At 46.0% G+C, this 25,590-nt stretch overlaps 1 protein-coding gene across 10 annotated transcripts in view; it reads left to right on the top strand.

Moving 5' to 3' along the window:
• Positions 1–23,485, top strand: part of GRIK3 (glutamate ionotropic receptor kainate type subunit 3) — a 118,013-nt gene extending 94,528 nt beyond the window's left edge. For 7 of the 10 annotated variants that reach the window (XM_039511555.1, XM_039511557.1, XM_039511558.1 and 4 more), the window contains 5 exons: positions 4,900–5,018; positions 10,080–10,297; positions 21,338–21,560; positions 21,803–22,053; positions 23,194–23,483. In XM_039511555.1, the coding sequence (XP_039367489.1) occupies positions 4,900–5,018; positions 10,080–10,297; positions 21,338–21,560; positions 21,803–22,053; positions 23,194–23,388 (1,006 nt within the window). In that variant the 3' untranslated portion in view covers positions 23,389–23,483. Of the gene's footprint in view, positions 1–4,899; positions 5,019–10,079; positions 10,298–10,996; positions 11,112–21,337; positions 21,561–21,802; positions 22,054–23,193 lie in introns of those variants that run through there. The other 3 variants (XM_039511553.1, XM_039511552.1, XM_039511561.1) reach the window with 3 other exon arrangements.
• Positions 23,486–25,590: the final 2,105 nt, after the last annotated feature.

Below are 25,590 nucleotides of genomic sequence, written 5' to 3'. Positions count from 1 at the left end.
CAACGTGTATCACTGAATGGCAAGGACCAGGATCCTAATTACCAGAGTTAATTAGCACGTGGCCATCAGTGCTGCTTCATTTCCAGTAACGTCTCTATTCGGCGTTGACTGATGTCACTGGTCTGGTCGTTGAAATTACAGGAGCGACGCACGTTCACAATTCAAGCTGCAATTTGCTTCTTCTTAAATTCTACCTGATGATTCCAAAGGGGACTCTCTGGATGCTCAAATGCACTTCACGGTGCACTGCAAATCCCGGGCCAGAATGATGAGGGAACTCCTTCCATTTAGCTCGTCCTGCCAACTGGATTGTACCAGAGCACCCTGAACTCTTGAAGTCTCCAATGAATCTGGCTGTCCACTGTCATAGTGTCCATATCTCCTCAGGCGGAGGGTCTCAGCCCCAGAAAAGTTTGAAGCCTGGCCCCATTGTGAAGTGGCAGGTTTGGTCTCACTTTGCATGGCCCAAGTCTGGGTGTTGAAATGGGTTAACATTCATCTCTTCCATGTCATTTATCAGTTGCTATTCCCTAGCTTTCCATCCAGCTTCCTTCGGTCTAGTTTGCACTGATAAAATGTACAGATGTGTAGCAAAGCCAGTGCCTGAGTCACGTCATGATGCCTGCAATGTAATATGGCATTTTTCCCATCCGGTTACTTACAGGATGCAATAATTATAGGCCCCTTTGCATGTACAGTTTCCATCTTTCCTCCCCTTTCTAATAATAGGTTCTGCTTCTGCCATTTTCTTCTGCCCTAGTGCCCTTTTAAGGAATTTCTAGCATCCAGTGTGATTACAGTTGTACAGGAATGATCCTTTAACGCACGCGGATGGAGAGCGAGAGATATCATGGGAAAAATGCTGGATTTATTTATGGTCTCCAGACATAATGGAAACAACACCTGCTCCTGACCCTCACAAAGCCTCTGGAAGTTCTATTCTCTGAAGAAAAACACAGTCAAAACAGTCAAGCTGTAATTCAAAGACACGCGCCTCCCAGACTAGGCACCGGGGGCCTCTGTCGAAGCTATCATCGTAGGTCAATGACACTTAAAACCGACTTGGGGACTATTTAGAGGCAGGCGAAGGATGTATTTGATCCATCACCACTTTTAATCAGTCTTTCCTGCTTCTTGATGGGGCCACTGCCTCTAACCGCCCTGCTCCCCAAAGAGCCATAAACGCTAGAGATAGAGAACGGCTTCATGGCAGTAATTTGTCTGGTGACACTTGTACAATGATCCAGGCCAGCAGTGCAGCCGGCTGTTCCCTTCTAATTGTCACCTGTTGCTCTCAGTGACGTGATCCCCAAATTACTACTAATCAGGGAATCAGGCACAGAGGTTTTTAAATATTTTAATCCTAACAAGGGCCGTGCCACCCATGAGAGACTTCTCTGGAGATGCAATTTAGCCTCAAAGTATTTTGTGATAGATCCTTGCTTTCTACTTGAGCCTTCTTTGAAATGCTTCCCCGCTCTCCCTGCAAAGAAAGACCAACAAAAATTGTATTTTCTCATGAACCATTTCACTTGAAACCTGTTCCTCACATGGAGGAGGGGAGGAAGGGGAGAGAAAAGCCTGTGCTCTCATGAATCCTTAGCAGCCCCCATTTATTATGGCTCCAGTGAGAGAGAAGGCCAGGACTGAACCCCTCAATGCCTTCATTATGTCTCTCTTGCTTTCATGGTCCCATGAGCCTTTTCAGGCACTGAAGTCACTGCCCCTGCTTTGCAGTCTCCTGAATATTTCTCTGTAATTTGAGCAGCACTACCAGGTTCTCACTCAGAGACCTTGAAGTTCTCCGGCGTGTCATCTTGTTGGGCTCATTTGATCTTCCCAATTCCTCTTCCATTTTATATTCTTTCAGTTGGGAGCCAGAGAAAGTTTTTATCTAATTCTTCCTCTGGCTTCAGGCAATAGGTCTGGCTTGCTCACTATATTTTATGTACTCTCAATTTAAAGCACTGGCACACTTGCGCCCAGGCCATTAAAGAAATGGGCACTATTTCAAGCTGACTTTGATTTCAGTAAAAATTTTTCTTCCTTTCTAATTTTTTTTAAAGCAGAAGGATGGCTAAAGGGGTACACCAATCAATACTTAGACAGAGCAGTATCATTGTACTGCTCAAACCAAAGCAGGGTGCTGGGTGTCGTGCAAACACTGGTAAGAGATAGCCCCTGCCCCAACGAGCTCACAAACTAAACAGACCAGGCAAACAATGAGAGGAAGGATGGAATATTATCCCCATCTGACAGATAAGAAACTGAGGCACAGAGAAAGGAAGTAACTTGCCCAAGGTCACACAGTAGGTCTGTGGCAGAGCCAGGAATTGAACACAGACCTCCAGAGTCAAGATCCTCCATCTTCTCAACTGAGAGTGCAGTAACAGTGTATGAAGTAATTTGGGGTCCATGTCACAAGGCTTTCCCACTTGTCCCTTTGTTGGCAGTCTTAGCAGAGATGTCTACGATTCGATGGGTCATGGAAACATACATGTCCCCCCAAGGGTGGCTCTGGCAGGTCGGGATTGAGACACTTTAGTAGGGCAGAGCTGGGGAAGCCTGGACTGCTGCTGCCAGTCGTGCATATGAGTGAAAATGCAGGAAGGAATGTGGTCTCTGGGATAGGAACTCACGTACTGCACTGACGGGCACATGGGGAACAGAGATGGACAAAGCTTTTCATCATGACATTTCGGACCAAACAAATGTTCCCGTAATAATAATAATAATAATTCAGTTTTCATTGATCTTTGAAGGGTTTTCACTGGGGGGGGTGGGGGAAATCATTCATTTTCAGTTGCCAGATTTTCAGTTAATATCCAAAAATGTTGAAGAAATGTTCTGACAAAAACTATAAATGTCATTAACGGGGGAAAAAATAACTTCCCAACATGGAGGAATGGATGGATTTATCTATCAGATCCCTCGCACGGCACAAATATACTCAAAATTAATTTGCAAGATTTTGTGAAGTACAAAGTCCTGTGATGCCCCATTTAGTCCATACCCCTGGCAATTCAGGATTGTTCCCTACAGGGTATTTTCTAGTGCTTTGTTCAGTCTCGTTTTTAATTTTCCAATTTTAATATTTAATGTTCTATATGTGCAAGGTGAAGGTGTGCCGCTTTCTGCAAAAGCACTGTTATAAGGTTCCTTTCAGTGCCTAAAGTCTGAATTCCCCTCTCCCCAGCCCCTGAAAGACATCTATCCCTCTCCAGTTGAGGAAGCCCAATAAAACTAAATGGGACATCTCCCTGAAGAGCACAGAACCTGGTGTAGACCTACAAGTTATTTTCAAACACCTCTCCTAATACAAACACTGGGCTGCAGGATTTGAGGCAGAAGCTACAGGGATTTCTGAAGGAAGCCAAGCTGATAATAATTAATATGTCTGGTTCAAAAGCAATTATGCCAATTATGTCTTTAATTTAATCACTGCAAAATTTGGGACTCTTAGCAAATGTGAATAAACAGCTCTAAAAATATTAGCATCTCTCCTGACGAGAGTCCCCTCAGGATCCTGGCTGAGTGAGCTCCATTAAAAGCTGTATTTACCAATCCATCTTAGGCAGGGCTTTCCGCTGTGACTGCTGTGCAGAGAAGCGACAGTGCAGCATGCTGTTGATTTTGTCTGTAAACTGTTGGGCTAGGCACGAGAACAGACCTGTGCAATTAACAGACTCCTCCATTCACCACCTGCACTGTGTCTGCACCTTGCTGAAGCCAAGCTGCAGGTTGTGATGCGTGTTGGGGCTGTACACAGTGCTTCTGTTAAGGAGCCCACTGGAGCCTCCCCTGGCTCAGCAGGTATTTGCTGTGTTAAGCTCATCTCAGCTGCAAGTAAGTCTTTGCAGAGCTACCCCAGTGACAGGGAAGAGGGGTTACACTTCCCCAGGTTGCTAGACGCCGAAATGGTGCATCTTGTATATTCCTTATACTCTTACCTGTCTGACACAGAGCATTCTGGGAGATTCTGCAAGGCCACTGATGCATTGTGGGACACTGAGTCAGCAGCTAGTTCAACAGTTTCATCTACCACCCATTGGCATGAAAACAGTTCTGAATTAGTCAGTATTTAACCCTGGTGAAGCGTATTCTTCTCCAAATGGCAATTAGCAGACTTGCAAACCAGCGTGAGCACATCTGTACTAGTGCTTGGGTGCTATAATTGCTTTAGGGGGAACAATAGCAGTTACCCTGGCATATTGCAGTAGCATGGGCAAGTCTTGACAGCAAAGTTATTCTAGGGGGAAAAGGGATAACTCCAGCGGGAGAGATGCAGGCGCTCCCTACCTCCGCTGGGAGGCTGTGCCAGGTTCCACTGAATGTGCTGTTGTGCCCACTGCAAAGTACTCCTCTTCCAACAGCAATTAAAACACAAACAGATCCTCCTGTGCTCCAGGGGCAAGAAGCTCCCCAGCGTCCTTGGAAATACTACACTTTGCATGAGATGACACTGAAAAATTGTTGCAGAGTCTGCTCGATGGACACAGAAGAGCCCTTTGTTCATACTAGGTGCGAGAGAAGCGCCTGTGTTTGTGCCTCATTCTTCTGTTGATGGTGTATGACTGGAAAGTCCTCCGCTATGCTTTTCAAAGGGGGCCGGTGATTGTGGGGGCCCAACCTGAGACGCTGTAAAGGGGCCTGGTGCTGAGCACCCGCTGTCAGAAATGCAGGCCTCTTTATAGTTGGGCTCCCCAAACTTGAAGTTCCCCAAACTACTAATCACATCGGAAATTCTTGGCCAAGCTTCTCCTTAGGTTTGAGATAGAGAAATGGCAGGGGTCAGCGGGCGCCCTGGAGCAGCTCCATGTGCACGACAGCTCTGCCTTTCCCAGTCCATTAGGCCCTTCTCATGCAACCTCGCAACTAACACGCTCTTGTTTTCCACAGGTTCAGCCCGTACGAGTGGTACGACGCTCACCCCTGCAACCCGGGCTCAGACATTGTGGAGAATAACTTCACCCTGCTCAACAGCTTCTGGTTTGGAATGGGAGCGCTAATGCAGCAAGGTACGTCTGGCTCCTCCTGACCCGACCCCCCCCCCCCCACACACACACCTATTTTCTGTGAGCGAGAGAGCTTTTGTTTGGTGCCTGGTTTTTGACAGGAGCAAGTTAAAACATAGTTGTGCTTGTTAAAAACAACCGACTGTAGCAAAAAGAATAATGTGGCAGCCCTGGGCCCTGGTTGTCACACAGCGCTAGAGCTGTGGAGAGGAGCTGTGTCACTGCACGCTGACAAGCACAGACACTGGGTCTGAAATTGTGGAGTTTGTCTCTTAACAATTACAGAAGTGCTTGTCAACACCGGCTTTTTGTCTCCATGCTGGGTAGGCAGTTAGCTGCAGGAACTGGGAGATCGCTCTCCGCTGACAGTTTTACTGCTCATGGTATCCACCGTGGGATGAAATATTTGTCTCGCCTGTTACTCTTTCTGATTGAGATGTACCATACACATGTGGCTCACTCAGATAGAAGCAACTCTCCGGAGAGCTGGTTGGATTTGTGTGTGTTGTATACAACCCAGGGCTTTGCGTTATCCAGCTGCACATGTGCCAGTCAGCCTAGAGCAAACAAGGTCAGAAAGGGGTTAATTAGATAAATGCCTAAGTGGAATTAATCTGCTCAATGGAAACCAGCCATGACTTGGAGCTCGGGAGGGTCCTGGGGACTATGTAGGGCATAATTCATTTGCCGTGATTTTCTTTTCGTTTGTAGACTCTATTCTCTGCTTTGTGTAGCTGGCGGGAAATAGGGGAGAAAGGACGTTAAAACCAGTATGGCAAAGAACTAACCCAGCCTGAGATATGAATCCAGATGCCTCAGCCTGAGGCACTGGTACTGAGACACTCCAGAAAGACTGAACAGTTCCTCATCTGTCACAGGAGGCTGGAGCTGGAGGACTCTTCTTTGCTCACCCAACAGAGACCAGCGTGTTCTTTTTCATCTTAACTCCCCATGAGGGTGGCAGCAGGAGAGTGCTCACCTCCTGCTCTGAATGATCGAAAACAGAGCTTGTTTCCACTGTAGAAGTCGCTGTAATTAATTTGGGGAAGCACCTGCCCTGCAGTAGGATAGGCTGAGCTAGCGCAGAATGAAAGAAGCGCTTCCATGAGGACTATCAGTTAGAGCCATGCTGCCCAATCTGCCATCAGCAGAGACCTCCAGCTTCATCCTTCTCATTATAAAAAAGCCCCTTTTCCATTGCCATGTTCTTCCTACTCTCCAAGTTCTGAAATCGCCTGGACCTGCTGAGCTCCTGGGCTTGTCGCAAAGCCCGTCTGTCTGAGCCGGCCTTGGTGCAGGACCAAGGGAGGTTTCGGTCTGGTGGGAAGGTCTGGTGGCAATGTTAAGCTGTACTAGTCCTGGACACCTGGTCACCCTATGCCCAGAGCATGGGGTGGAGTTACCAGGAGGCCTAAATCGATATAAAGAATAAATAAGTAAATAAACTGAGTTACTAAACCTTAGGGGTCCAAGATTCAGCCAGGCCCCAGCCTCACCTCTTTGTATGAATGAAGTTTTGCACCCACTTATCTTTGTGCCTGTAGTTTATTGTGGATGCGGAATCTCCCATTTAGACAGTGCGGCACCTGGCTGTAGGAACAAGTATTTAACTTACCCACACATGCAAAAAACCAACAATACGGGTGCAGTTTTTATAGGCACAAACTATGTCAGAAATAGGAAATCTGAAAATATACCCCTAAAGGATCAGCTGGAGGTGCATTTGGGTGTGTGTGTGTGTGTGTGTGTACATACATTATGTTACAAGCCATCTCAGCTGCTTCAATTCACTAGGTGGAGCAGAAGCTCCCCATCTCTCTTTCTCTGGTGACACAGCTTTCATAATTTAAGCAATTCATTTACTTTCAGGAAGATCTAACCTGCCTCACACCATTCACTGGTCGCTGTTAGAATCAGCTCTCACACAATGCATGTGGCTGAGGGTGTAATATTTCTTCCCATGTGGCTACTCCATCCTAGCATTGCACTGAAGGGAGAACAGACAATGCACAGATCCTAAAATAACAGAACCCTCTGAGTAAGGCTTTGGTCATTCACTAGGTACCTCATCCAAAATATCAGATGGGTTTCAGCTCAGTGAATTGAGAAGAAGTTAAAAAACTACAAACACATCCACTGATCCTTGGCACAGGTAATTCATAAAATACTCCTAGGTGGTAATAGGGCTTCCTGCTGGAACACTCATTTTGATAGACTCCATAGCTGCCAATTAAATAAAGTCCAGTTGAAAGGACCTTCAAACACCTGTTTCCTTAGCTAGCAGTGTAAAGGCTCATCACCTAAGGAGAGCTGTATAATGAAAGTACAGTCTATAGTGTCTTTCCTCTCCCACATGTCTTCTCCACATCCCATCTGTGTCCCAGTCTTGAGGAAGCTGTGCACCATTTGACAAAACCTACGAGGCCGCTTTCCCAAAACGCCCTTCGATGCTGTCTGCATGAGTGAATGTTTGAGGGGTTCTTTGATACCATGGTGACAGGAACCTTAGAAACAGGATGGATGGACTAGAGCAGAATTGTTTCAAGGAGAGCAGAGGCTCAACAGGAGACTTCTTTTACTTAGAGTCTTCCAAATTTCAAAGACAAACGTTAAAAGTAAGTAAATTCAACCTGATGATCTGCCAAGGCCCAGCGGTGGGGCACAGTATGTGGCAGAGACCCAGAATGTGGGACATAAAAGATTTACCCATGCAGGAAACAAACAGCTGCAGGATCCCTTCCCTTAGTGTGACCAACTCTGTTTATAGCCTCAGCCTCAGGATGCTTTATTCTTTGCTGTGAATAATTTTCTGCAGTCGAAGTGAGAGGCCACCATGGAACTTTGGGATTGAAATGGGGGCTGTTTGAGAGGGATGACTTAAATGAGTTCCGACATACCCAGGTATGTGTCTGTGCAGAGCAGCGTTTGGAGCTCAGCAGTCAGCGGTACCCTGCCTTACTTGGGTGTCATTTGTCTGGTTGCATATCCAGGAATGAGAGTGACATTGGACCAGTGGAAGAACAATATCTGACCATTTGTCAGAAAGAGACCTGATGGTGGAGGTGGGGGGGTGGGGGTCAGTGAGAGAAGTGAGAGAGAAGAAAGACACACATTTGTGGATTGAGAAAAAAAAATGTTTTTCCAACCAGGTTTTTAAGCTGAAAAGAGACGTCAGTTTGTACACAAAGTGTCTAGTGCTTTTTTCAAGACCCTGAACCTCCATTGACAAAAGGCTGTTCCCGTGGGAGCAATGCTGGGCAGTATCTGCATTGCTGAATCCTGCACTGCTCCCTGCCCTGCACACAGTGGGTGCAGCTCAGGTCTAGCTCCACAGGCCCTCGGTGCCCTAGAAGAGCCTGGGAAACTCACACCCATCCCACGTGTTACCATGCAAGGTGCTTTTCCTGGTCCGGCTCACTCGGCTGGTCCCAGCTCCTTTACAGCTTCTGCTGTTCCATTTGGGCTCTTCAGCTGCTTGTCAAGCACCATCTGGTTTTAACGTTTGCCCAGACTGGAGCAAACAGTCTGTTTGCGAGAGGCTGGAGCTCAAATGGGAAAGGAGTGGCTGGATTCAGATTGTGAGAGGTGCCAGGGATGGCTGTGTGACTTACTAGGGCTAGAAACCCTGCCAGCTTTTCTGTAGAAAGAAAACTTCATGCTCAGCTGAAAAGGATTCATAGCCATGACCATTTACACCAGAGGCTTGTTCCTACGAGTTACCCTTGCCCAAACGAGGACATACCATGCGAATGGGCTGGCCACTCAAAATAGTTTGAATTTCAAAGGTGGCATACACGCAGTGAACTGTGCACAAGGGAGTCCCAGTGCAAGGATTTGTTTGGTGAGTCATTTTTAAGTCAGGAATAAAATTCAAGAAAATTGTGATCTGGTTGCAGACAATTCCGGATCGGAGAAATGAAATGTATCGCGCACATGATTAATTCTGAATTATTTCACCCTGATCCACTTATAGTCATGGCAGGAAAACTAAAAGAACCCAAAGCATGAGTTCAGTGACACCCACAAGAAATATTGTGGTGTGTCCCCCTGCCAGCACTGTAGCATCATTTATTCACGATTCTTCCCAGAGCTGGACAAGGTCAGTATCCAGGGAGACATTGTAGCAGGATGAATCATTCCCTTACTGGATGCAGTTAAATTAGAGGTCCCCTGTGTTGCTTTTAACTCCATTCTACATCTAATTCAAAAATGGTTTTCAAAGCCACGCCTTCAGCTACACCAAAAGATGAGATGGAATGGAGCAGGAATAAGTTCTTGGTGAGACAACCTTTCTTCCTCGGGCACCTAATGAGGGGAAAATGCTGCATTATCTACCACACTTTAATGCCACACTCCTTAAATTGCCTTGCAGAATCCAACTTTCCATGCAAATTCCAGGTCAGAAATGTCACCTGACTGCAGCTGTTTCAAACCCAACTGCTTTCCCCATTTTTAATCCGTGTCTCACGAGATTGCAAAAATAGCACAGCCCATTTAGTCCTTCATCTCCTTTCAGTCAAAGTCATTCCAGACATGTTGCACCTTTCATGCTGTATAGTATCTCCTACTTTTCTGCCTCCAGCAGCTATTCAAAGTAATGGATCCTGATCATTTCTTTCGTGCACTGTTTGATTTTTTTAAAGCCTTGTGTATTTGAATTCTCCCCCTTGAATGAGGCCTTTGAGAAGTAATTCATATAAAAGCAAAGCGCTTTTTAAATGGCAGAGCAAAACACTCATAAAAGTTCATAAATGGCTTGCTGTTTAAATCTCATAAAAGCAGCCTAGTTAATTACTTCAGTTTTGAAGGTTTCCTGCAAATTGTGCTCTGTACCCAAGGTCAGCAATAAAGAGAGAAAATTCTGCAAATGCTACAGAAAAAAAATACAGATTTCCTTGTATGCAAGACGTCTGGGTAATTTGCATTAAAAACAATTGGCTTAATTTGTGCAGTTGTTACAGTTCAGCAATGTGACCTAGTGCTTGAAATATGTACTGTTTCCTTTTTATTTCTTTTCTCTCTTTATTTTCCAATTCTTTTCAACTGCTTTTCCTACTCTCCCAGGATCTGAGCTGATGCCCAAAGCTCTGTCTACACGGATCATTGGCGGCATCTGGTGGTTCTTCACGCTCATCATCATCTCGTCCTACACAGCCAACCTTGCCGCCTTCCTGACTGTGGAGAGAATGGAATCCCCCATCGACTCAGCAGATGATCTGGCAAAGCAAACGAAAATAGAATATGGAGCTGTGAAGGATGGAGCTACCATGACCTTCTTTAAGGTGAGATCAAACATATGCATTCCATCCTTGAGGCAGAAATGCAAATGCACAAGGAATGATACCAAAGCAATGTTTTTAGACCAGAAGGAGTAAGAATAGAGAAAAACTCGTTATATCACGTAGTCCTCTTAACGCAAGGTTGTTCCCTCTTGCATCTTTGCTAGGACTTTGTCCACACCCATTTGAAGTCACCCAGGCTATGGAACATCCATAGCTCGCTTCTGCCAGATGCTAATTGGTGTTAGAAATTTTAAATGACATTGATTTTACAGCTTCAGAGCTACAAAGACACTGGGTGATGCTGGCTCAGATGCGCCAGATGGAAGGTGTATTCCCAAATCAAAGCAGAGCTTCTGTGCAGCTTATACTAAACTCCTCCAGAAAGTCTTATTTTCCCCAGGCATCTTCCAGACCTTCATGACTCCCCTAGTCCCTGTCCTCCTCCGGCTCAATGAGAATGCCCTGAAGCCCTTGAAAACAAACGGATAGGCTTCTAGATGAATTCAGAATCAAGAGGAGAGAGATTAATGAAAACTAGAGCTAGACAAATGCTGCAAACATCTTTCAACCTTTTTTTTTATTTGCATTTTAAGCAACGTCTCTTGCCCCATTTGCATTCACTGAAATATTCACATAATCATGTCTTACTAGCATGAATGTTCTCGAATAGCAAATTTCAAACTTTCTGGGAACTTTCAGACTGGAAACCTGAGAGTTACATTCACCCAGGCAGGGAACAGAAATAAGACCGCATGCCTGATATGACCCAACCACAACTAACCAACACAGCTCAAATAGAATGAAACAAAGCACGGTGAATGATTTTGAAGAACAGACAGTGGTTCAGGAGAAGGCTCGGATCTGCTAACCTTCTGTGGCCCATTTTTCTCACAGGCGCTGAGGGAGGTGGTGGTTTGTACAGAGGAGGTTTTTTTATTTACTCATAAGAGCATTAGGTAGGGATTGAGTATCTATTTATCTGCCTAGGTTGGAATAAGTAGTCTGTTCCTTGTTACAGTGTATATTAATATGAAACTGTCCATTTTTAGTTGTTATCGGGTCTTGTATAGCACAGGATGGGCACCTGCTGATGGTGTTACATCTTTAACAAATCATAAGAATAAACAGCATAAATAAATTCAAGAAAATCATGTTTTCAGACGCAAAGAGATTAAAGTCATCAGATAAACTTACTTCATGGACTGCTAGTAAGTAAAAGACTCTTATCTCTGCCTTGGGCCTATTACATACAAAGCAGGTTATTCCCTTGCTACAAGGTTTTTGTTATAACACTATTCTTCCCCCATCTCTGAATACATTGGGCCAAATATTTCATCCATACTAGGTCAACAGGGTTGCAGAGCTGGAATTTAGGAGTCACAAGGAGCAAGAATATTTCCAGGATCATTCCACCATGGTCTTCAGAAAACAATTTAATGCAATTTTCTGCCCACCCTTCTCGCATGTTTTGGAGGAGCAAGGAAATACAACATGCCAAATGTAGACCCATTCATTGTCCCAGAACTGAACTTCCAGGTGCGACTAGTGATTTGGGGTAACTGACGAGCACCACCTTAAAGGGGCCTGATTCTCAGTGTGTTGGTGTTCGACACTTTCTGAAAACCAGGCCCCGTGAAGGTGTCTCACGATGCAAATTTAAACCCCAGTCTACAAGTTAGCTGGTGTGTGACTGGCAGCACTGTTCCAATCATGTTCCCAATACTAATGCTAAAGGCACAGGGTGGACACAAGCCATGGAGAATAAACATCAATCAGTTTTCAGTCAACAGAACAGTTGTTGGGACACAAACAGAAGGTTCAGCACATGTTGAACTTGCTGGAGAAGCATTGTCCAAGTGGCATGGAAGAGGCTTTACTCTGCCTAACAATAGAGCTTTGGGGTTTCCACTGTCTCCATCACACTCTCTCTCAAATCCAGACAGATAGAACAATAGCATCTGGTAGGACTCAGAGAGTAACTAGCTACTGTGACATACATGCAACCTGTGTTAATATTTTATCAAGCACTAAGCGCCTTGGAGAAAAAGACCCATGGCAAAGGAAAGGGGAAGAAAACAAAACAACAAACCCAAGCAGAAAACAAACCAGAGAAAAGGAATCTGATGCCTGCTTTGTGTCTTGGCAATTCCATGTTAAGGCTTTTAGGCCACACCTATGAAAGTCCATGCAGTGCAATGCCACCAATCCATTGCAACCACATCATGGAAGGCAAATTACATGAATTCCTTCTATTTAAAAGGAAATTAATTTTTTAGAAGTTGTCCGACACAGCAGAGAACATGCAAAGAGCTGTCGCATTTTACTGCCGCTTAGAAGATGAAAATTAATTAAGAGATTTAAAAAAGTCTTTGAAACCACAATTGGGTTGTAAAAGTATGTGTTAAAAATGAGAGCGAGGGAGACGATAAAGGAGAGTGGGAAATGGGGAGGAACTTATCTAGGAATTAGCCTCCCTTGCGAACATGACCTGTTTTTTTATGTTTTGAGGATGATTTTTTAATATTCCCTTGCAAGGAAAAGATTGAGACTGGAGAATGCAGGTTTTTACTCTGTGCCACCGGTACCAGTCAGAACCAGGAGGGTATGTTAGACTCCGATTCACCAAAGCACATCAGAGCTTAGAAAGGGACAGTTGTTAGCTCTGATGACTGTCTGTCTGGTGGCCAGTGTAAAAGGAGATCCCAATCCAGCATCACTACACTGGGATCACACCGACACTTACCAAACCCCCGTTACTATCACGTTTGAATACCTTGCCATCACTAATGAATGTTATCCTCACAACACCCCCATCGGGTGGGGAAATCCTATCCCCGTTTTCACAGCGGGGACCTGAGGCCCAGCGTAAGTGAAATGACTTGCCCAAGTTCATGTAGAAAGTCCACAGCTGACCTGGGAATTTAAACCAGGTCTCCTCAGTCCCAGTCTAGTGCTCCAGCCGGTTCCGATCACATAACAGACCATTTGCATGGGTTACTCTGGGGTAGGTGTTTTTAATACTGTGCAGCTGCCGATTAAACCATGTAGCAAAGAACCAGATTTGTGATTGATCTTATATAGCCAAGCACAGAATTATAGCTTTGAAGAGGGAATGACAAATATTATCATTATTATATTTTGCACTTGTTTAAACATTTCCATCCAAGGATCTCAATGCACTTTCTCACTGTTAACATTAAATGTAAGGTAAAGAGTGAGTGCTCTGTGTGGGTGATCCATGCATTCCCTGCTAGCAGGGAGATGCCAGGATTCAGAGAAATGGGGACTTTGATTGTTTGGATGGTGGAAATGTGGCTGCTTTTCTGATCTGGTTAGCAAGCTAACAGTAGTGAGATATGTATCTTTCCCCAGCTCCTTTACACTTTCCTATCATTTCAATTCAGCTGGAAATATATGGACCAAAACGTGACAAAATACTTCACATCTTAGAAGCCAGGTTGTGCCTGGAATACTGTAAGACGCTGAATGGGTGCAATATAATAGCATTTAGATTAGCCAGTCAGCAGTTTAATAGCCAAGACTCATTAAATGGAGCTAGTGCTCTGAATTTTAACAAGAAGAAAGAGCAGAGCAGTTCCCTGCAGATTCATAGCCTGCTGTTGGCTATGACAATGGTGACCAGCAGTTACACTTTCCAAAGCCCGTGCTTAGTTTGACAGGCAGCAGATGTGCCTTCAGAAGGAAATAGGATTTTTTTTTTCAGTACAAACATTGCATAGAATTTCAAACTCCAGCCACTCGGTGTCAGTCTGCTTTTTGCAGCAGAGTCTGTGTATGCAGGCTCCTCTTTAGCATGAACAGCCGTATCGTGTTACCTTCATAGGCAATAAAAGCTTACAAGACCCATTCGGAGGAGGTTCACTTTCACTGTTGCATTTTAAATACTCTTTGTAATGAGAGTTCTATGTGGAAATAAAAATAAGTAAGAGTGTGTGTGTGTGTGTGTGTGTGTGTGTACAGTGTCTTTATAGCTTCTTAGCCGTCTCCATCCCACCCATTCTTTGGTTCCTATCATGCATCTGGCAGAGTCTGTTTATGTTCCACCATATATTTTATTTTTCTGTGTTACAATTGGAAAGAGATGAATTCTCAGGTCTGTTCCCCCCGACATGGGCTTTATTTGCTGGAGCAGCCAAAATGCTCCTGTGGGATGCTGTGTGTTTGTTGTTCCTGGAAAGAGAAATGTGGTTCAGTTTCCTTAGTTGTCATCCAGACGCTCCCACCCCAAACTCTGGCCCAGACCCTCAGCTGGCGTAATTCATCAGCCCCCACCATGGCTTCAGTGCAGCTATGCCTGTGAACACCAGCTGGGGATCTGCCCCAGTGTTTGCAAAGACACCCACTCTTGGTTCCGTTCATTGGGGATGATGCTGTGTCAGCCGTTCGCGAGACACAGGGTCCTGCGTAACAAAGTTCCTGGGCAACTGGAGACCAAGTGTATGCAGGTTGTGTGATACAGATTATCTTCTGGACAAACAGAGAAGTGCAGCCTCTGTTGTCTATTTTATGGCATGCCAGCCTTGAAGGGAACCAGACATCGCATCCTGCTCGCTGCAGGAAAAATGCCCCATGAGTGATTGATGGGGGATCCCCCCCTGAGATTATCGCCCCTCCCCTTCTCCGTGACTAGCTCTAAAAATGCCACTCAGCCTGGGAATCTGTATTCCCAGCTCCTCTGCTGCCCGGTTTGCTGCGGCTAGCGTTGTCCTTTGCTAACTGCATTATGAAGACGCAACACGTCACTTTGGTTTGCAGTGTCTCTGGCCTGTGGGGATGTCACAGAGAATTGCTGACGAGGGCCAGGACAGGAACATCTGCTGCTGCAAGGAGCGCACGATCAAGGTGCTGTCACTTGTGGAGGAAATGGAAGCAGAAAGAAAAGGAAGGCAAAAGCCTCCTCCTGCCAGCTGATGTCCCTATCTGTAGGCAGGGGGACATCAGCCCAGACTTTGAAAGGTTTTTAGGTGTTGCTGCATTCACCATCGTAACACCTAATTGAGTGAAGAGCCTAAATCTTCTCTCTCCAAAAGGGATTTAGGCACTTGAGTCAACACTGAGTACAGCAATGCCTAAATAGCTTGAAAAATGTGTGTGGCAGCTTTTGTAGGACTTGATTAAAAGCCCACTGGGAACACTGGAACGATGTCCCATTGACTCAGGTCAGTGATGCTGCAATCAGTCAGTCCCGACGGGGCCTTGCTCTCTTGCCAACTCACTTCATAGGTGGGTTTCATCATTGTGGAAAGAGCTTATGAGAAGCCATTTACTGCCATGGAATGCAGGTCAGATAAACTGGAAGATGAGGGTTTGTAGAAAATACCAGAAATACTGTGTTATGTGTTAAGAAGGATGCTATCTCTCTCGGAACAAAAATGCTGCTTTTAATGTGCCTTTTGCAGCATTCGTATATATTTCCTTGTACAGAAATGTTAAATTCTCAAGATTAAGTATCTTCAGTTGGTGAAAATCAATTTATTTCTTTATATGGCCTGGAATTGAAAAGCATAAGCCTGAAAGTTATTTTCTTGCCAATTTCACTGATAAAAAAGCATATATGTCTGGCAAGGCACCTTTATTTTGGCTCCTCTACGCTATTCCATTAATTTATTTGGGTGACTGGCCTTGAAACACTGGTTATTACAGGTAGCTCCTGAGCTGTGACTATAAAGAACAGAGTCAGAGTCGTTTGCAATGTTCACAGCATTTGCTACATTCAGTGTGCTTCTCGTTCAGCTTTTTTGTAAATACATTTGGTTCAGAACACAAGGTAGGGTGAAACTGAGAAACAGCCACATCCGCTTACCCCACTGGTGTAAATCGATGTAGCTGCACTGATTTAAGTAGAGCTACATTTGGTGTGGTCTGGCCAATGTGTTTGTTTACCTAGAGATACCATAGACTACCCCTGCCTTTCTAGTCAGGCATTTCTGACAATCCAGCGTTCTCTGGCAGTTCACAGCCAGAAGATGGTCGTTTGATATCAGCTCTTACTACTCCAAAGCAACTGAGCAGTTTCTCTTCACTGACCTTTTGCAGCAGGTCTGATCTGGGGGGTTGGGGCTACACCACGTGTCAGAAATCCTCCATTATTCCCACCTGCCCAGATGGTACATGTTACCAGTGGGACTGAATATCAAGGTAGCAGATGGACATCACTTCAGATTGACTCTGTATTCAGTCACTTCCTTTAATTTGAACAAAACACCCTATTAAAATTAAATGGCAATTCATTAGTAAGACTGTGTTACTAACATCCAACCACTGTGTTACAAACGTCCATTTAGCACAGTTGATGAATCCCAGTAATTTTTTTTATAATAATCATTTAGCCTTTAAATCAATAGGTGACAAATATCTGGTTACCTCTGAAGCAGGCACAATTAACTGCTTTCTTTACTGACTGTCAGTTTCATACCAGGCAATTATTGTGCATGTTCAAGAACTCTTTGATTACGAAGAATACACCCTCTGAGGTGCTATAACAATTTAAGTGGGAATTAATTTGCTTCTAATCACAATCTAATCCTAACTGGAGCACGTTTCTTTGAAGTGTGAATGGAGACTTTTCAGTCACAGGGAGGGAGGATTAAGAGCACGAGCCCATGAAAGTTTTTCGCTGGGCCTTTAAAATTCCTCCAGCCTTGCAGGAGGAGGGAGCACCGTCTTCACAGGAACTCGGTGCTTTTCAGTAGAAGGCCGAGATTTCACACCTCCCCATCTGCCAGGATGCTAACTGCCTCTGGCAACTGCAGACCAGTGGAGGGGCAGTGGATCCCACTTGCAGTTTGCACTGACGTTTTACAGTCCAGTGCCCTTATTTTTTCCCTCTTACATTGGCCCATGTGATTGGACAGGTCCAAGCAAGTAACTAGCTAGTTAGAGACGGACAGATTTGTTTTTTCCTTTTATTTAGAAAAAAAGATAATACTGTACAAGGTGGCGGTACCTTATATTAAACTCTGCCTTGTTTTCTCCAGCATTTTACCTCCTCTTAGTTACCTGGTGTTAGCGAACACGAGTAAGAACACACCTTTTACCCTAGTGAAGAGACGGCCAATGTGACTAGTGGCATTTGGCCTTGGCACATTGTGAGGTCACTAAAAGCATGGATTGGAGGAGAGCAGAAGAGGCAGAAGGAGCTTGTGTTCATGAATTTCATGGCTCTGTTTGGGGGATCCTATTGCCACATTTGCTCTCTGAATTGGCTCAGCAAGTGTTGCTGGGTCTTTAATTCTGTTGGTGCATTAGGCATGCATGAGTGACTGTAAGTAGCTGTGGCAGAGTGAAGTGCACTCATCAAAGGGTGATCTAAAGAGAAGGGAGCACTTGCTATTGACCCAGGTTCACACTTCACGATGCAGAGTGAAGAGCCGGGAGACACAGTGCTGCTCTTGCACACATTCCCCCCTGCGCCAAATGAGCTCGTGTGATGGGCCTGGGGGGGGGGGGGGGGGGAAATGGGCTGCCCTGGCATTTCAAGCTACTCTTAGGTTTTTTCATTCAGTCAAAGGGAGCGATTTGAGGAGGAGAAAGGAGAAAAGTGGCTTTTCTGTAGAAGAGAGGCTTGTCGCCTGTAATTTAAGTTGCCTGAAGAGCTAGACTGCCTCATGCAAGTCCTATTAGTGTCCCTAAATGCAGCCGATTGATTTTTTGCCAGTTTACTTCACTCTGTGCTTTAAACTGGGAGAGCACTGATGTTGTTGAAGAGCGCCGTGTCAGCAGGCAATGCAGAGACAGAGAGAGAGGGAATGCTCTGAACTCAAAGGTCTCTGATGTGAACTATGTCAGTGTTAAACAAGTCATTGTCGGGGAGGAATGTGTGTTATTCACGTCACTTATGCATTGTAATGTACAGATATTTAATAGTCTTTGGTGGCCTAAATTTTCTGCTGCTTTTTTGAGATCCAGTAGTTGCCCCAAATCTACTTCAAGGCCTGGGTCTGATCCTCAGCTGGTGTAAAGTGCCAAACCGCCACTGAATCCTGTGCTGAGCGATAGCCGCTGAGGATCTGGCCCATTGGAACAGGATTGCTCACAGGAGCTTTTGCTGGAGAGACGTGTGGGTTAGGGTGCGAGTCCGGGGATAGGAGACAGGTGTTCAATTCCCCTTCTGCCATGGAATCCCCGTGTCATTTAGACTTTCTCTGCCTCGGCTCCCTCAGGGCAGGCGTTTCCCTTCCTTGCAGGGGTGCTGGGCAGATGAGCACATTGAAGACTGTGACGTGCTCAGTTGCCCATAGATAGGAGGAACTTGGCTCTGGGGCACATACGAATCCTCTTAAAACAGTGGGTTGGTTTCATGGCCAGGTACTCAGTGCAAGGAATAAATTGCAGCCACAAGTGTGTATTTAAAAAGCAGCCATTTCTTCCGTGAATGATGAGACCTCACTCAGGGATGTCCGAGTTCACCCATTTGTATGCTTAGTGGAGGCGCTAATTAACCCAATGCATCAAGCAGCCACCTTGCCAAATGCTGTAGCAAAAGAAATAGAAATATATGACCTGGCAAAGGCACAGGGGCAGGCCCTTCACTTCAGAACACATTGCACAGCCACCACTGCCTTCCCTTCTGTGCCTCTCTTCCCAAGACCCACGTCTGCTGCCTTGCCTAGGCATCGGGGGCTGGCCTAAGAAATGGAAGAATTTAGATCACATGTATAGCGACAGAATGCTCAGGTACCGCAAGCACAACTTTTTCTCCTCAGTCCCAGAGTCCTGGGCCTTCTCATGTGTCCCGTGCAACGAGGAGCCCGAAGCACAAAAAAGCCAGGTCTGGCTTAAACAGTATTGTGGACTTGTTTCATGCGCTGTCTGCTTGACAAATTTATATTCCTGTCACATCCAGCATGAGGACACAATCTTTTGACACCCTCCATCCCCATCCTCTCCAACACATGGTAAATTTCATCAAAGAAACAGACTGAACCTGTGATGTGTTCTCCAAATCCGCTCCTTCTTGCTCGGCTGATGGTATCTGCCTGGATGATGCATGCTGCTATCTTGTGCAAACATATGGGAAGGGAGATTGAGGAGAGAGATTCTCCAACTGTTTGTCATGGAAAAAATAAATGACAAGACTGAACAAGCACTGCCCCCTTACATGCCTCTTCAAAAGAGCTCTCACTTTAGAGAGCTTGGGAGATTCCTCCCGTCCCTTCTAGGGTGACCGGATGTCCCTATTTTATAGGGACAGTCCCGATTTTTGGCTCTTTTTCTTATATAGCCTCCTATTACCCTCCACCCCCATCCCGATTTTTCACATTTGCTGTCTGGTCACCCTAATCCCTTCCACTATTAAAAGAGCTACGGTGCTCGGTGATCCATTCCCCAAGGGGAATAATTTCCCTTAGCCCAGAGGTGTAGGAACTAGCTCTGTAAGGCACATGCAAAGAGACAAGTGTCACATGCCGAGACTCTAGTTTGTTTGGTAGAAACCTGGTTCAGCTTGTATTTCTGAGTCCCCCACCAGACTAAATTCAACCCTGAAACCTGCCCCAGACCCTCCTTCTCCAGTGGCACTCGTCACAGTCCACTCCCTGCAACAGTTCTGAAGCGAAGGGCCTGCCCCTGGGGCTTTGCCAGGTCATATATTTCTATTTCTTTTGCTACAGCATTTGGCAAGGTGGCTGTTTGATACGTTGGGTTAATTAGCGCCTCCACTAAGCATACAAATGGGTGAACTCAGACATCCCTGAGTGAGGTCTCATCATTCATGGAAGAAGTGGCTGCCTTTTAAATACACACTCGTGGCTCCAATTTAGTCCTTGCACCAAGTAACTGGCCATGAAATGAAGATTAACCAACCAACGGTTTTAAGAGGACTTGTATGTGCATCTGTTTCTGTGGGACCTTCCTAAACCAATGCATAAGCGTAACTAATTTTTGTTACAGCATGTGTAAAAGACACTTCAAAAGGCGATCTTAAGCCAGTTGGGATCATGTTATAAAGAAAACAAAACTACTTCTTTCCATCCTAACAGATTTTTGAATGAGCAAATGAAGACAAAAGTTCACATCATATGCCAGTCCAGAAAATGTGTAGTCCCCATGCCAGTGGAATGTCTGCCAACAGTTAAAAAAAAAAAAAGTCCCCATTTCTTAGCTATAGCAAAATATAGTAGATGCTTCTCTAATGTCTCTCTGCATCTGTTTATGTAAAAATGTAAAGCCTGTTTGACAGTTAAACATATCTCAGAAGGGACACAGATTGCCTGTGGTGCTTGAAAGTTGGAGAGAGTGAAACATATTCTCTAAAACACTTTCTCTCCTCTGTCAGTGGGTAGAAAGGGATAAGCAAAATTCAGGTTATTATTCTTCAGAATAATTTTACAGACATATTGGGAGTCTATCATAATAGCAACTTCTGCAAGGCATCAAAGCAAGGTGCGATTGTGCATTGTTGAAATGGACAAATATATTTTTATACCTAGGTGGAAGCTCTTTGGGGCAAGGATGCTGTATTTGTTGTGTGTTTGGTGCAGCACCTGACACAACAGGGTCCTGGTCTGTGACTGGGGCTCCCAGGTGCTACCTCAGTATAAATGGGAAATAATGCGAGGGAGTTCCTGTGGTGTTAGTGTCGGTCAGGATACTGATAGTTAGGAAATGGGAAAACTACTTAGCTCCTCTGTGCCTCAGTTTACCTATTAGGTAAAAGAGGCATTGGGGGCACTCGTGGGGCTAACGGTTGTTAATAACATTTTTCATCTGAGGATCTCCAGTTATCATGCAGTCATTAATTAAGTGCAAAGTTGTTAGTAATAGTTGTGATTACATCTGGTGTGTTAGACAGCCTCAAAGTTACTCTGGTTTTCTTTTAACGAGAAGGATGCCAACATTAACCAATGGGCTTTCCCAAAGCCGCCACTGACATTCTTGTACATTTTGGTTCTCTCTTGTGGCTTTAACTTTATTGGTAGCCTTGTCACAATTTGAAAGCTTCCAGACACTGTTTAGCAGCAAAGGAATAAAAGGCTAATTTATTTCTGGTGGGGGGACGGCTTGTTATTGTTGTTCCAGAAATCCAAAATTTCCACCTTCGAAAAGATGTGGGCTTTCATGAGCAGCAAGCCATCAGCACTTGTTAAAAATAACGAGGAAGGAATCCAGCGAGCCCTCACTGCAGAATACGCCCTCCTAATGGAGTCCACCACTATTGAATATATCACACAAAGGAACTGCAACCTGACCCAGATTGGAGGGCTGATTGACTCCAAAGGCTATGGGATTGGAACTCCCATGGGTAAGTGACAATGGTGCAGTTTGTGTACACGGCCTGGAGAGGGGCTGCTTAGCATAAACACAACAGCTGGCATTGAGCTAATCACTCCCAGCCATGTATTTCTGAATAAAACACCCAGGAGTATCTGCCGGGTGAACAGGGATGCACAGCCCTGTTTACAGAGACATGCTGCCTGCACTTGGTGGCTTTTGTCCTCCTTGCCCGCTGCGTGTGTAACGGCAGCCGTTCTCGCTGCCCCGCAGGTTCGCCGTACCGGGATAAGATCACCATCGCTATCCTCCAGCTCCAGGAGGAAGACAAGCTGCACATAATGAAAGAGAAATGGTGGCGAGGGAATGGCTGCCCGGAGGAGGAGAGCAAAGAGGCCAGCGCTCTGGGGATACAGAACATTGGTGGGATTTTCATTGTCCTAGCAGCAGGCTTGGTGCTGTCGGTCTTCGTGGCGATGATCGAGTTCATCTACAAGCTGCGCAAAACAGCGGAGCGTGAGCAGGTATCGGCACCGTCGGTCTCCCAGCCCCTGCCCTGCAGGCTTTGAGCCTGGCTCGGGTCCCGCGGTTGGCCTCTTGCAGGAGTCTGGGAGTTGTGCTCCGGGCGCACACTGCTCGGATTGCTGGAAGGCTGGTAGCATTGCCCCCTGCTGCATGCCCTGGCGGAGTCAGAGCCCTGAGCTCTGCTCAGCCTCACCCGCTGGGGGAAGTCCTGGCAGCCCAGAGCAGGGATAAAATAAGATGCCATAGGGTGGGACTCACAGCTCCTCTCCCCATACTGTATAGCTTGGATGCCCTAACCAAATCCCCCATCTGGAAGGCCGTTGCCTCCAGGGAGGGGATGACGGACTGTACCTGCCTTGGGCTAGGTATGGCCTGGTGCTGAAGAAGGTGGACAGAAAACAGGGGGGAAAGAGAAGGCCTGTGACTTGCAGCGAGCAGCCCTGTAGCCAATGTAATATGCATCTCCCAGGGAAACAAGACACCCGGTCACCAAAATGGGCTCAGTGAGCTGCAATTCCGTGAGCGGTAAAGGAGCCATCCAACATTGTCTGGCCATGCTATGGCAATTGTCTTGGCGAAACCAGGGAACTGGCATAGTATTCCATGCACTATTCCTCATTTATTAACCCTTTATACACTATTTATAAATGGAATCTTAGCAGAACGTGTGGCCAGGCCCACCTCTCATGGTTGGCTTATGCCCTTGATAGAAGAGGGTTTACGCCCCTCAGCCCCTTTTACCTTGTGCTGCGTATACAGCGATGTTACGCATAACATCATAATTGTGTGTATGAATAACTTCTACAACCAGAGACTGAAATAAGTTGGCATAAGCAAAACCCAGTAAAGCAGCCAGCCCAGGCCAGGCTGCAGCAGTCCTATGACACTCAGGATGCCACAGTATTCTGACTCCCAGGGGACAGGGAATGCCCCTGCACTCACTACAGTAACCTCGGCTTTTTCTTTAGCCAGTCTCAATAGACTGAAGGGGAAATCTCACCTGTGTGCAAAGGGGCCCACAAATGGCCTCCATAGCCCTGTGCAGAGTGGTACATAGGAAGCAGGCTGGCCCTCTGCACAGCAGTTCTCGGAACACCTTCCTGGGAGTAACAAAACCCTTTGCCTCCACTCTTCCCCAGCGCTCCTTCTGCAGCGCCATGGCCGACGAGATCCGGCTGTCGCTCACCTGCCAGCGGCGGGTCAAACACAAAGCCCAGCCACCCATCATGGTGAAGACAGACGCCGTGATCAATATGCACACGTTCAACGACAGACGGCTACCGGGGAAGGACAGCATGACGTGCAGTACTGGGCTGACGCCCGTGTTTCCATAGGGAACCGGGGGCGGGGCGGAGGGAGGGACTTGCTGGAGATAAGATCGGATGTTCTCTCCGTTAGCGAGGAAGGAATAAAAATCCTGGTTTGGTTCAGTTTCAAGAACAAGGCCTTTAACACAACTCCATCGGTCGCCGGAACGGGAACTTCAAAGCATGGACTGTAAACTGGTTTTATTTTTTTTAAAAGGCTTAGATCCTACAGGCCTCGTGGAGTCCAAACACACTACACATCCAGGAGTCTGATGTTTACATATTGAACACACATGGAGGCAAGCGAGAATCAAGCCGGACTGACCTTCAGTGGATAACGAGGAGCCCCCCGAAACCCCAGGCTTCCTTTAGCATGGCAATAAAAAAGAAACATTTTGTGAGTACAGTACAGATGTGGAGTGAATGACAGTCCATGTGAGCATCTATTCCGAACTGACGTACACAGCACATTTAGGATAGAATGACCGGGAAGGGGAACACATATAAATAAATAAAATGATTGTCAAAGCTGCTGCCTTCTCTCAAAGCAGTCCACCATGACCTTTTACCTCAATGCTGTGCTGGCTTCTTGTCGCCGAGAGCGGGAAGTCCACGTGTGCGTGTGATGCCAAAAGGCGTGTGGAAATACATCGGAGTCAGACAGCTGGCTAAGAAGGGGCAAGTGATCTTTAATGGACTCCCAGACACAGGGCATAGGATTAGGGTAGTGCACCAGAAACTGCTGCCATCTGAAAACACAAAACAAAATCCTCCTGTGCCAATTTCCCCTGCAATGCCAGGGTGAGATTGTGATCTTTAGGTCACCAGCTCCTTCGCAGCCTGTGGGAAGGTCACGTTCCCCTTAGAAAAATCTATAGACTTCAGCATTAACACGAAGGGAAAGTGAGGGAGCTGTTTCTGGGAAGCTAATGGGTAAGTCTACACTGCAACGTAAGCCCAGGATTAATAGAATTCAAGTTTGTTAAGCTAGGGCTTGAGTGTCTACACTCATTTGTAACCCCAGGTTCGGAATTGTTGAACCTGGGGTCCCAACCTGGGGCTCCGGCATCTACACTGCATTAAGTGGGATCAAGTCCAACCACCCATATCCCAGACCTCCCAGTGCCTCCAAAAATGCAGCCACTCTAGCCATTTGTTCATGGTGCAGTTTGGGAAAACTCGACTGTCCAGAGGACAAAGAAAGTTGCCCTATGGGATTGTGGGATATTTCTGGCAGACTTCCAGAGGACGAGTCCAGTGGGGCTGCGTCTACACTGCAGAGCAATAGGGCTTGGGCCCTGGGTCCCAGCTTGACTCAGGCTTGGACCCTCCACCTCCATGGGGTCCTTGGACCCCGGGCTAGTGTGATTTGTGTGTAGACCGAAAGGGGTTAGGCTTGAAGCCTGAGTTCAAACCCTCGGCTTACATTGCAGTGTAGACACACCAAACGTTATTCACTCCAGCAAGTTTGATGGTGGTGAATTATGTCTGCGTTGGTTTCATACTCTCGACAGGCAGGGAGAGACGGGTTGTTTGTCTGATTTAAAATTAATGTTTAATTTGGGCGCAGGGGGGTTGTGGGACATCCCAAACTTGCAAAGAAGATCTTGGTCCAAATAGACAGGACCAGTCTTGGGTCAAACAGCACCCTGGATGAGCCAGAATGTGGCACTCACTGTTGCTCTCCCAGTGCACTCACTGTCCTACCACACAACTGCATTGCCATTTTACGCCACCAAAAACCCAAACATGAAACTCCCATTTAAAACATTCTCCATGAATGGTGCTCGGATTTTCAGCCACGCCCCAGGTTGCTTGTCCCACAAGGCTGGTCCTGCAGATGCATTCAGTCAGAATTACCAAAGATGTGTGAGCTGATTTAGAGGTAATCTTTGAGTAGGGTTTGTTTTGTTGTTGTTGGGTTTTTTTGCATTCTGCCTCCTGAGAGCATCACACAACAGCGTTCAACGTGACATTTCACTGGCTCATTTCCTTCCTGGCCCTTTGCAGAACCAGCGATAGGCTGCAACGTGCAGAGATGCTTTTCTAAAACGTTGTGGGGAATGTGCTGAAAAAATGAGTTCAGGGATTTGACGCTGCCCGATTATGGGAAGGATTTAGTGTGGAGGAAAACGATACTCAGCTTCCTCTTTTAATGCAAAATCACTAGAGATCTGCCATAGGGACTCACTGCACCTTCCATTCTCTCCCACCAGAACAGAGGCTAAT

This window comes from Mauremys reevesii, linkage group 23 (assembly GCF_016161935.1).
Source record: "Mauremys reevesii isolate NIE-2019 linkage group 23, ASM1616193v1, whole genome shotgun sequence".
NCBI lineage: Eukaryota > Metazoa > Chordata > Testudines > Geoemydidae > Mauremys > Mauremys reevesii.
The sequence above is the reverse complement of the archived record's forward strand: the minus strand, read 5'-3'. Positions and strand labels throughout refer to the sequence as shown.